The sequence below is a fragment of the Juglans microcarpa x Juglans regia genome, unplaced genomic scaffold (assembly GCF_004785595.1).
Source record: "Juglans microcarpa x Juglans regia isolate MS1-56 unplaced genomic scaffold, Jm3101_v1.0 JmScfU0001, whole genome shotgun sequence".
In the NCBI taxonomy this organism is placed as follows: domain Eukaryota; kingdom Viridiplantae; phylum Streptophyta; class Magnoliopsida; order Fagales; family Juglandaceae; genus Juglans; species Juglans microcarpa x Juglans regia.
This window is the reverse complement of record NW_024475745.1, coordinates 229,693-243,071: the sequence shown is the minus strand read 5'-3', so window position 1 is coordinate 243,071 and position 13,379 is coordinate 229,693. Positions and strand designations below refer to the sequence as shown.

The window sequence follows — 13,379 nt, the reverse complement described above, 5'->3', positions numbered from 1 at the left end:
GAGTAGGAGTCCATATAATAACAGATTCAGGAGAAAAACTTGATTACGCCCTCAAGCTCGGATTCAAAGTCACCAATAACAAAGTCGAGTATGAAGCACTTTTGTCAGGTCTGATGATTGAAACTCTGAAAAAATATCTCCAACGGGTAGGGGAAGAGCGAGATCTCTTCCAGAACTCTACCATCCATCAGATTCTGAGAGGAGAGAACCAAAAAGCAGACTGGCTAGCCAAAGCTACCTCAGGGCAGGAAAACTTCCCACTCCCAGATCACGTTGTAATTCAAATTGTTGATGTGGTAGCAGTAGGAGTTCGGGTGTCAACTATCGAAGTTCTACAACCCCCAGAATGGGCCGCGGACATTTTAAAATTTCTTCAAGAGGGAGTCCTTCCAGATGACTGGGAAGAGGCCTAGAAAATTAGGAGTAGCTCGGTTCACTTTGGTAGAGGGAGTTCTATACAAAAGAGGCTACGCTGAGCCTCTATTAAGATGTATCTCTTCCGAATAAGCACAGTACGTGCTAGCAAAAATACATGAAGGAGTTTGTGGGAATCATGCGAGTGGAAGGGCATTAGCAGCGCGAACTAATCAAGCAGGATACTATTGGCCTAACCCTCACAAGGATGCCGACGAATTCGCCCAAAAGTATCTCAAATGCTAGGAGAATGACCTTATTCCTAATTGCCCCCCCCGCGGAGCGGAAAAAAAACTCACTTCTGTCACCGCCCCATGGCCCTTTGCTCAATGGGGATTGGATCTCATCAACCCCCTCCCTACAAGCAAAGGAGGAGTGAAGTTTATCATGGTAGCAGTATACTATTTCACAAAATGGGTGGAAGCGGAGGCTCTAACAACGATTACGGCTCAAGTAATAACAAATTTCCTCTAGAAATCTATAATTTGCCACTTCGGAATCCCCCAAAGCTTCATTTTGGACAATGTGAAACATTTTGACTGTTCTCATTATCGATAGTGGTGCTCGGAGCTCAGAATCAAGACTAAGTACTCCTCGTCAGGACATCCCCAAGCCAACGAGCGAGTAGAAGCAACCAACAAAGCATTACTTAACATTCTGAAGAAGAAACTGGGAGGCCAGAAGGGAGAATAAGCTGAAGAACTTCCAAGTACGTTGTGGGCATACCGAACGTCAGTAAGAGCCCCAATAGAGGAAACTTCCTTCTCCATCGTCTATGGAATAGAAGCCATGATCCTGGTTGAAGTGGCAATACCCACATATCGAGTGCAACATTATGACTCAGATCGTAACGACGAACGATTGAGAGATAACTTGGACATTTTGGAAGAAATGAGGGAGGAAGCTGTAAGCCGAGTGGTAGCCAACAAGCGAATAGTTAAGCAGTATTTTAACAAACGAGTCCGGCCCCGCAATTTCAAAGTGGGGGGACATGGTTTTGAAACAAACAGGGGTTACTACTCAGGATGAAGGCAAACTAGGGCCCAAGTGGGAAGGACTGTATTAGGTAACAACAACCGGAAGACCTGGTTCAAACTGACTTATACACCACAAAGTGCCAATCCACGAAATATAAAGCACAGGAACCGAGCCACAAGCTCTGACCTACTAACAGCTATCCTCAACGTAGTCTAAATAATTTGCCGAGCTTCGTGCAATATGTGAAATGCGTTGGTGAGGGAGCATGGCCCTCGAGCTCTACCAACCTATAAGTGCCAATCCACGAAGTATAAAGTACAGGAACCGAGCCACGAGCTATGACTTGCTAACAGCTATTCTCAACGCAGTCTAAACGACTTCCGGAGCAAACTCAAGCTCAAACTCCAGCCTCATAGCCTCGAAACGGGCACCGTCTCTCACAGCAAAAAGGGGACCAAACTGGGCTCGTAGATCCTCAAGGTCTCTCTATGCAGACTCAAAACCGTCGACTATTAAGGACATCCTAGTTTAGAGTATGTCTATCTCCACATCCTTTAGTTGGAGTTCCTTATCCTTAACCTCGAGCTCCATGGCCATTGCCTTCAGCAACTTTCTCGTCTTCTTGGCTTCTTTCTGCTGGTCATGGATCTTATAACGGCAGAGCGCATTGTCACCTCTCAAGGACTCATTCTCCTCCTCATGAGCACACAGGTCACCATCAACTTCTCCCCTCAAAATTTCAGCAGCTTGTTCAATGCCCTCTGAGTTCTGAAATCTTCTACAAGGATCACTTGCTCTAGGGAAACCAGATCAGCTAGCGGGTCGGCAGCCTATGAACCCAGTAGTAACAAAGTTCATTAGCAAAGTATGAAAGACCGAAACAACAATATAGGAAAGGTACTCACATTGGCAAAAAGTGGCTTGAACTTCTGGGCATATGCTTCAAAAGACTCTGCTCGGGCATCCTTATAACCTGGCCTGGGACCCTGCGAATTCCTAAGCCCAGAAGAGGTAGTTGGCTTGACACGCACCAACGGCAGAAAAACTTCGGTATGCACAAAAGGTAGACTGGATTCCTCCTTATGCAGATCAAAAGCCTCAACGAGCAGATCTTGTAAGAGGACAAACTGGGAACCTGGCAGTCCCTCAGCTTGGGCCGAACTCCCGCCCTGAGCAGCTCCCGAGCGGGAGCCAGAGGTGAGAAAGGGGCTGCAAGCATGGGAAGAATCATCCTCCGTCTCCACTATTACAACATCTTCTTGCAGAGGTGAAGACTCAGCTTGAGGGGCGTGGCTTTCCTGAGGCAAGTAAGTGGCTCGACATAAGGTAAAACAATGAATGATGAGTGAAGGAAGAGAAGCAAAGAAGGAAGAACATATACTAGAGCAACGCCGGCCAAAGAGGTAACTCCCGGGATCAGTGGGGGAACTGGCTCGACCGCCTGTTCCAACACGGGAGAAAGAACTGGGACTTCAGGTGGAACAGGTTCTGTAGCCCCCTCGGAGCATGGCTCCACGGACTCGAGCCATTCGGCAACCTCCTCGGAGCATGGCTCCGCAATCTCAGAAGAAGTTAATCCCTCGCACCCGGCGGGAGTAACTTTTATCTCCAAAGGTAGAACCGGAGGAGAGGCAGAGACCTTTGGAAGGGCAATCGAAAGGCCACCAGAGGAAGCTGGACCAGAGAGCTTCGGGGGTGGAATAGGGAAGTTCGTGAAACACTCCCCAAAGGATGCCTCAACCTCGGCAAGCATTTTTTTGAAGCGAGCTGGTTGCCTGCGCAAGGGGACTTCCTCCTTAAAGAGAGTCTCCTAGAAGGAAGAAAGAACACCCGTCGCTTGCTCGGGACCCCCAACCACCGGGTCTTCAAAGGCCAAAGCAAAAAGAAAGGCAACAGTTGCTTATGCTCCGTATCCCCTTATGGGGCCTGCAAGAAAAGTCTCAACGCCATCATCCTCTGCTTAAGCGAATTTAACAAAGGGAAGGAATTTAGAAGTCTCGAAGAATTACCTTCAGGAGAATTTTTTATAGGAACGGCTCTGTGGGAACCCTCTGCGGTTCGTTGAGTATTGCCCACTAAAGAAGCTTGGCGAGAACTACTCTTAGGAGTAGCTTGATGAGAGCTACTCTAAGGAGCAGCTCGGTGAGTGCTACTCTCCGAAGTGACTCAATGAAAACTACTCTTAGGAGGAGGTCGGTGAGAGCCACTCCGTAGAGCGTCTTGGCCAGAACTGCTCTCTGGGGTGACTTGCTGAGGGCCATTTTTCTTCTTCTCAAGAGGGGCATCTGGCTTAATGAGGGGTAGTGAAGTGGCCAGGATCTCTCTGGCAGGATCCGAATGGGTGGGAACGGAAGTCCCTTCCCCTGTACGGGACCACTTGGTGCAGTTACCTTCGGGAGGAGAAGCTGCACGACGCTTCTCTCTTGAAGGAAAGGGTGGACCCGACAAGAAGTCCCGACCTAAAACATGAGCATGGAGCGGGAGAACAAGATAGCGATGAATGTAATCATCATTCAGTAGTGCGTCAGTTTTGGCTAGGTCAGGATGAGCCATAACCCAGGATATGACAGAGGCAATTCTGAATTCCTCTCTCTCCGACAGCGTAATAGCAAGAGATTTGGTGGTCGGAACCTTACCCCAAACGGATCGAACTGGAAACTAGTTTTATTCGCACTCCCCCTCCGGGCATTCCCATCCAGAGTCCCTAACGAAAAAGAATCACCGTTGCCATTCCTTTATCAAAGAATAACGCATCTCCAAAATAGGGAAGCATCTTTCGACAGAATAGTATTGGAAGCTGCAACATTTCCCATCAAGCTTATTGATTCGGTACACACTCAGAAACTCCCGGGTAGTTAGGTCGGGGTAATCTTCTGAGCCACTCAGAACGAACTGAAAGGTCACACAACTGGCCAGCACTATGCACCAAGCATTAGGGTTAAGCTACGCTGGAGCAAGTTGCAGGAAGTCCAGGATATCATGCACTGGACGGCAAAATGGCAGACGCAAACTAATGGAAAACATGTAGGGATAAAAGAGCCACCTTTGTCGACAAACCCTACTCGTCAACCATCGTAGCACAAGGTTAAGGGAATTCCAGAGCAGTCTCGGCAGGAATGGGGAACTCTCTGCAGAATGATCGAAGTTCATTACTAGTCATAGTTGACGTCCACCCCTTCCCAGCGTAATAATTGAACCAGACCTTGTTTGTTCTTTGTTTAGTCATGGTAAGAGTAGACAGAAGAACTGAGGAAATTGTTAGGGCTTCAGAAAACCAAAAGGAGAATAGCAAGACGAAGATGAAAGGAAATAAAGAGGAGAAGGAACGAGGAAGAAGAAATAAATGGGGATGGAACAGTTGCGTGTCCGAAATGGTGACACAGGATTCGAAAAGACGCCTCAGCTGTAGGAAAACTACGTGACGTTTCCCTACCGCACCCATATATAGAACTAACCAATCCCGGGCAACGTTGGCACTTCAAAAGGCAGCTTTAATTAATGAGGCTGATGTTAATGATTCGGAGAGATCCGTTAGTGACGATAGTAAACAAGCGAGTGCACATTCGTCTTCTACATTTCCAGACCAAAGTTTAAAAAAAAAAAAAAAAATCTCTTAGAATTTCCAGCCCATGAGTGTACTAAAAATTCGCAAGGTATTATAAAGGGAGAAAATCCCTTATACTGGGTCAAAGGATGGGCCCTGATCGCAACCCAGATATGTGGTCTGGGTCGGACTGGGCCAAAGGCAAGGCCCAGCCATATCACATGGATTGAGTCAAACAAACAACCTGGATCAGGGCTCGGGCAGGAGAGAGACCCGGCTCGGGCCAGGCTGACAGGACAGAGGATAAAGGCAAGGCTCAAGAAGGAAGGGACATGGCATACATCACCAGATGGAAGGGACCCGGGAGAGAAGGCATGCCGCATTTAATGCAACCTAGGACAGAAACCATGCCACAATTAATGCAGCCCAGAGCAGAAGGCGTGCAGCATTCAATGCAGCCCAGAGCAGAAGGCGTGCCGCATTCAATGCGACCCAAGGCCCGAGCAATGCACAAGAAGCCTGGGCACTTCACGACTCGGCAAGGTGACTACACAAGAGCAACTCGGTGAACCAACAACACAAGCATATTATTCCCTACTATGCAACACACCACTATGGTGGGGACCAGGCCGGTAACTATAAATAGGACACTACCAACAGCAGACAAGGTAATCATCTTTAATCAGTCAATCTATCGCTATCAACTTATGCTATCATCTTCATTACTGTTTTATCATCTTCTTCACCATACTAACTTAAGTATCGGAGGATCAACGGACCCCGAGGTCCCCCCCTAGTAGTTACCGTGCAGGTGATCGCTCGTATACTTGGGGTGTGAAGTTGTCCAGGCCTGCGAAACACAACATCAACAGAGATTGCATTAATGTTTGGAAAGATCGATGGGTACGTATCAACAAGGATTATGAGATTGTTTATGTGGGAAGGTAGGGTAATGAAGCAACAATTTTATTAACACCACATGCAAAAAGGATTGAAGATACGGCACAATGGTGGCACTCTTACCCTGATTTTATTTCAAATAGGGTGATTTTAGATACTAATTTGTAATTGGTTATTTGTATTTGTATTAAGAGATTGGAACTCATGTTTGTTGTAAGCTGTCTTGCGTTCTTGAACCTTGAATGAAATCAGAAGTTTCTCGACAAAAACAAAAACAAAAAAAACATGCGCACTTCCAAAATTACAACGTTGCTTTTTATTGCAGCTACTTACAAAAATAATAAGGCAAAATTTGCCAAATCAACAACCAACACCACTTTTTTCGAGGGGGATCCAGAAAACAAAAACAGGAAAAGGAATTACAAAATCACTTTACACCAAATGAGAACTTTGTTCAGATCATACTCAGAAATATAACAGTAATAACTCAACATGGATAAGTGCAAAATTTCCTAGGCTTTATAAAAATCCAGACGACAATTCATTGCCAGAACACAAACTCAAACCCCCAGCTCAAAAACATGATCGCCTTCCATACGACACAATCATTCTTCAATGACATCAGCTAGCTCATACTCCACAAGAGAGAGATTGTGATCCTCTTTAACATCAAAATTTGCAAGTTCAGTGACCTCAACACGCCCCCATTTATCGACTGCTATCCTCATAAACCCTTTAAACATCTCAATCTTTGCATTCCGCAGGATCACAGTGGCACCGGGCTTCATGATATCAACTTGATCATTGCGAGCAGTGAAGACAATGGTCCCCGTCTCATCGCCGACAAGGCACTCTGCAATTCGTATGGGGTGTAGGTGCCGAGAAAAAATCATAGACGATCGCGCAGGCTTGCTGTTGGTGACCTTGACGGGCTTGGAGCTGACGACCTTGACAGCAAGGGTGTGGCCTTGCGTGCCGGGTGTCAGCTGGTCCACCTTGATGAACACAGGCTTCCTCTTCACAACCGCTTGAACCCCTGTTGACGTTGTTGCTATAGAAATCTCAGAATGAGAAGCCGAAAGGCGAGAAAAGGCCTTGGATTCCTTCAAGGACTTCAAAACTTCTTCATAAGCTAATTTTCTTGCTGTTTTTCCGTTGGCAGCTGTAGCTGTATGCTCGATTAATGAGAGACCTTTAGCATCTAGTACCTTTACTGTAATGGAACTAAGACCATCGTTGTCATTGCCGTTCTTGTTTGTCTCTTTAATATTGTAATGCTCTTTTTGGCATAGTTCCATCAACTCCTTTACAGGATGAGACATTGGCGTTTCAGGTGTGATCAAAGGCTCCAAAAGAGGCCTTATACTACCAAAGACCATCTCCTTATTGTATCCTGAATCAACAACAATGGCACCTGCTAGAGACTCTATAATGTCACCAAGTACCTGTCACAAATAAGAAAATATCTTATGATTTCTCGAATAAAATCAAAGAACATGAAAAGCCAAAACCTTTCTGTATTACACCCACAAGTATAAAGGCTAGGTATTTTAAAAAAAGAAGACGGGGGGTCGAGAATAGGTGGGAAAAATAATACAAGCAAAGAAAGAGGAGAGGAAACCAAACGTCAACATAAACGTCAACAAGAAAACAAATACAGCAGTAAGCGCAATAACCTTGGGGAAAGTTGTCTCGGAGTCCCATCCAAAAGTTGATTCTGATGATAACTTGTCAAAATTGTTAATAGTTTCAACTATATGGTTGTGGAGTTCTTGTGAGGCATGGAGGATGTGTTTGTGCAGTTCCCACTTGACTGCAGATCGTGCATAACAATCATTATTCACAGAAGCAGATCTCATGTCAGTTAACAGTTCTGGTGACAACCCAGGATATTCATAATAGAAATGCTTGGTCATGAGATAATCCAAAACTGAGTCCCCAAGAAATTCAAGTCGCTGCACAAGTACCAAACTTTTATCAAAGTCAAGAAGAACGGAAATCATAGGAGGTCATAATGACTAAGCAAAAAGAAGTAAGATAACACCCTGAAAAAGAACAGAGGCATCCTGAGATAAAACTATGTTTGAGGGGTATTGTGTCTGTTTCATCAGAAAATTCATCTCATTGACAGATTTTTTTTTTTTTTTTATTGGGAAGAAAATTCATCTTATTGACAGTATATTTCAACAGCAAAATGATTACTCTTTGAATTTTATCATGAAATACAGCCAAGTAAAATAGTTATATAAAATACATATACTATGTATAAAATGAAGTTGATATGTAATGCCATAATTCTCAACTAAATTGCTATCAAATTTACCTGATAATCTCTTGGAATCTCGCGAAGCATGCTACCATGGGTCAATGCTTCCACTAACAATGAAGGATCACGAAATGAATAGTTCAATAGGGACTCCAAATGTCTGACATTGAGATGCTTCTCAGCGTGAATTAGGAAGGGTCTCTCATATGGTGTTATGTAAAAATCCACCTTTATACCCAACCATTCCATGAATAATAATGCTGATGTTTCACCGCCACTGCTTAGAAATGCACCAATTAGTGCCTCCACAACATCAGCAACAGTTTCACTTTCCATCTTCCTAGTTTCCCTAATATAGATTTTTTTCGTATTAAAAAGTAACTCCTCAATTAATGCACTACCCGATCTATCATCCGGAATGATCAACTTTTTCGGATCGAAGGACTCATCTCGAATAAATCCCTACAATTTGGAGAATGTAAAGCTAATCACATATGTACGATAAAAATAAATAAAAGTTATCAGTATAGTCTTAGAAAAGCAATTAATATAGATTATCATGTCACAAAGGGAGAGGAGGTTTGGCAGATATATGTTTTTTTAATAACTGTAATGATTTATTAATAATTATATGTATGATTGTTTGTATATGTATATGTATATGTATGTGTGTGTGTGTATATATATATATATATATATATAGTCGTACATCTATTACAGATAGGAGAAAAAGAGAGATATGAATATTACAAATTCATGAGGAGAATGGCAACACCAAGAATTTAAAGAAATAGTAAAAACACATTTACCGGAAGTTTGCGGTGACATCCAAACTCGCAAAGAGCTGCATTTGAAATTATTTTTTCTTTCTTCAAAGTAAGGACACCCTCACGTTGATCTTGATAGGTCTTAAAAAGTTGTTGACTCACAGCATATTTGAGAAATGAATCTCCAAGCGTTTCTAAGGATTCCAAGTCAAATGTCTCTTGGCATTTCTTTGTAGTAATTGCTTCCAAGACCTGCCATGCATGAAGATATGGTTAACAAATGTTCAACATGCCGTTAATGACAATATTATCATATAAGAAAAGACACATTTATAAGAAGGACAACGCACCTTGGAGATTGGAAGAACATCATTCTGCTTGCAATGATCCAAATGCATCATTTTTAAGTTGGCAGCTATAAGCAAAGACTCAAGCCGGTGCATGATTGAAGGAACAAATGAGAAAGAATAAAATGTATTGATTGATATTGGTGACATAACTATAGAACAAAGCTCCGGAGGCAATTCAACCGACATCATACTTGATTCTGAAAAAGAAAGAAGTATCATAGGCCTAACCAAGAGAATCGTGATTGACTAGTGCTCGTGTCAAAACAAAGGATGAGAATCTAACATATAACAAGTAAGAACTTCAAACCTTTCTCTTTCTGATTTCTGCATCTTTGAAGGTAATTTTTCACCCTAAAAATAGGTCTCCCACTAACCAATGATGCGTGCTCAAAACACAGCTTGATTCCATGCCTGTGTTTAGAGAATTTTGGATTAATTATTACAATTAGCATTCCACAATTACAAACAGTAGATTTACATTCGACAATCTATAATAGTTACATACTGTTTTTCATAGTACTCCTTGTAAGTATTGAATTTGCCACGATGGTGCTGCATACGTGAGTTTGCATTCAATCCCATAATCCCAGTTGTGCAATAAAACTGATCAGTGTGAGGAGTGTACACCAAAGAATTCTGAAGCAGGCAAGTGCATACAGGACCATCTTCGGTTTGTACAATACGAGCAGAATCCTTGGGTAAAGCACAATTCAAGTGAAATTCACCATTCTTCTCACACGAAAATAGCACAGAATTAACGCAATGCCAATCAATGATCTCAAGTCTCTGATGCTTTCCAGTGGCTGGGAGCAAAAGATAATCAGTCTCTGCTCCCAAAATATCTCCATCCATGCGCTCGTTTAAACTTCCCAAATCATGATAAATAAGAACTCTTAAAAGAGTTTTCTGAAACCTTCTACACAAAAGGACCTGCAAACAATGTTTCAGAACAGAAACAAAATCCTTTATTATTTGATATACCACTTAAACTAACAAAGTAAAAGCAAAGTGAATAAAACAGAGCGAGAGAGAGAGAGAGAGGAGTGACCTGATCTGTGCAAAGATTAATCACTCCTACATATTTAAAGTTCACTGTCAAACTACCCCTGTCAACATCCAAGTCAAAATGCAAGCTTTCAAGTTCAGATTCTAGCTTGTCTCTCAGGACAAGCACAATATCATGAACTGGAATATCGTAAGCAAATTTCTGCTCCAGCTCCATTAAGTAGTAATGATACAATATATTCGAATTCTTTGGAATATGGCCGACTAGTTCAGGTGGGAAATAACTGGGTTGCTCATCAATATAAGGTTCGTTCCCTGTAGATTTAATAGTTACAGATATGAGTATAAGTGGCAATCATCAAAAGGTTTACTTCTTACATAAGGCATTGTAAGCATAAAATGTCTAACAGTCAATGCGTGAAGAAATAAAAGCCCACAATACAATAAATTTTACCCCTTTCTTGAGCATTAGCTTCTTCCACAAGATTGTCTCTCAATGCACCAATCTCACGACGTTGATTGCATGCTTCAAGGCAGGCAATTTCTTTGATGATCTCATGGTTCATGTTTCCTTTTTGAACAAAGATTTGCAAAGGAAAGCTCTTGGGAAGTGCAAGTCTTCTGATCCCTGAAAGTATGAAGTTTATAAGTCACTGAACAGAACACATAGCAGCATGAGACAATAAAGATTACCGACGAGGAACAACTAACCAATCTGAAGAAAGAGTCACAATTGCAACTTGCAACAATGCTTGCAACACTATAAAATCTCTCGTCAATTGAATCAAATATAGTTGAAAAGCAGAGAGTGATTGAAGGGAAAAAAGAGAGAGCACTAGAGAGAAGAGTTCCAAACCGTACGGGAGTGGGTGGGAAGAATCTGACTTTGATAAATAACTGGGTGCAGAGAATGAAGCGGCTGCAACGCTATGTTATATAGAGACAGATACGAGATCATTGCGGAGGCACGTTGCGTGACGGGAAAATACGTGGAAAATCTATTTACTTCCTAGGCAAGGAACTTCCTGCCTAAGGCTTCGGAAAAAGAATAGCTATTATTATTATTTTCTTTTTTTCTTTCTCTTTTTTTTTTTTTTTTGAAAACAACTTGTTCATTGATAAAACTGTGTTAAGACACAGACAGATTACAAGTTGGTGGAGTCTCCTCCAACTCGATTACACACTCAGTCGCTGTTAAAGCATTTCTCCCCAACAAATGAGCAACTAAATTACCGTCTCTGTTTACATGCTTAAAGTAACTAGATTTGAATTTATTGAATAGGACTTTGATATCAGTGATGATCATTCCAACATAATTGTTTTGTTGATGCCTCCTTTGTATTGCCCGGACAACTAGCTGGGAGTCTCCTTCTATCACTACATTTGCCATACCAAATTCAATTCCAAAATTTACTGCTTCAAGAGCAGCCCTTGCTTCTGCAAGTAGAAGATCTGGAATAGATGTCATCTTCTTCCTCATTGTAGCCAAAAAATTCCCTTTATCATCTCTTACAGCAACTCCTATACCTATTTTACATAATCTTGATTCAACTGCAACATCTCAATTAATCTTGCAATAACCATTTGGTGGACATTCCCAAATTACTGACACAAATCACTCTGTCAGTAATTTTCAGAATTGTTATTGCCTTGTCTTCGAGTATTTACAGCAGCTGCTAAGTCCATTCTCAATTGGTTTAGGCTTTGTTTAGATCTTGAACTACTTTCAACTCATCTCAACTCATCATTACAATTTTTTCAAATTTCAACACAAAATATAATAAACAATTCAACTTTTTCAAATCTCAAAATAATAATAATATTAAAAAATAATATTCCAACAATATTTTATCATCTCAACTCAACTCAACTCAACTCACTTCAACATCCAAACACACTCTTAATCTGTATATCACTTGCTGTGGTTCAATGAAAATGTTTTTAAAAACCAGTTGGTTCCTTCTCCAACATAAATTCCATAGAGTCAAAGTGAATTCTACCATTTCCTCTCCGTTAAGCTTCTGTTGCATTACCGGCATGATCTGTTTGAAACTACTTTGTGCCATGAAGCTCTTTTGAATTTTTCAGACACTCCAAATATTAGAAGCTGATACACAATTCCACTATATAAAAAGCCAGAAACCTATTACTATATCACTCTTTGTTGCTGCTTTTTTTCCCCCCTCTGTAGGCATCATAGGACTCTCTTTCTTCATTAAATTATTAATGGACCGTGCTACACCGATGATAACCGCACCGATTGATACGTGCAAATGTATTTTTTTTTTTTTAAAAAAAATCACTTTTCTTTAAATATTTAAAAAAAAACAAATTCACTAATAATCAAATTTTTAATCATTAACTAAAATAAAAAAATAAAAAATAAAATAAAAATTCAACTAGTCACTTTTATCGATTCAACTAACATTTTTCATTATTAATTATAGTAGTAATATTAAGTAAATCTTAATTAACAATGATAGCACGTATGACTCATGGATGGCAATGTTGTGTATTTTATCCAATGGGAAGTGCCATTAAGAACAAGAACGCCGACCGTTTATCCTAGGATAATTAGGATATTCACTCATTCAAAATGAATAAATAGCCCGAAGGCTTTGGGGTTCAAATTTTAAATAGTAGACAAAACAGTTAGTCCAGGTGATCCTAAGAAAGCAAGTCCTTTATTTAAAGAATCCAAGATAAGCTAATGAAGGCTCTCAAATAATTTGGCTCTAAGAAGATTCCTATCGTTACTGACTTAGACATCGAAGGGGCCTCATCAAACAGCCCCCCCTCCCAAGCCACCTTACTCTTTGGTTGTAGGAGATTAGGAGTGCGTAGCAGTGAAACACGTCCTTAACAGTTAGCACCATCTGTAGGATGCAACTATCTTGAAATCAGTGTGCTTTTCACATGCCCACCACCACTAGATCTTAGGCAACTAGAGATCAGGAATGGACATTGCCAAACATGGAAGGAAGGCTTGCAGAAATGGAAGAAGTAGTGAGGAGGCTCACCATTAAAGTCGAGTCACTACGGAAGGAAAATGAGGTTCTCAAAACAAAAAAGGGGCCATCAGGAGAAGACAAGATGCTCAGTCAAGCCGACAGGGTGGAAATGGAGGCCCACAATGCTGGCGTGGGCAAAGCACC

The 13,379-nt window shown here is 41.5% G+C and overlaps 1 protein-coding gene across 1 annotated transcript in view; it reads right to left on the bottom strand.

Annotated features, from left to right (window-relative positions):
- Positions 1-6,136: 6,136 nt before the first annotated feature.
- The window catches only part of LOC121245191 (endoribonuclease Dicer homolog 2-like), a 77,391-nt gene continuing 70,148 nt past the window's right edge, over positions 6,137-13,379 (bottom strand). The window contains 4 exon segments of the mRNA XM_041143466.1: positions 6,137-7,281; positions 7,513-7,791; positions 8,160-8,564; positions 8,912-9,121. Coding sequence (XP_040999400.1) covers positions 6,442-7,281; positions 7,513-7,791; positions 8,160-8,564; positions 8,912-9,121 — 1,734 coding nt within the window. The 3' untranslated portion in view covers positions 6,137-6,441.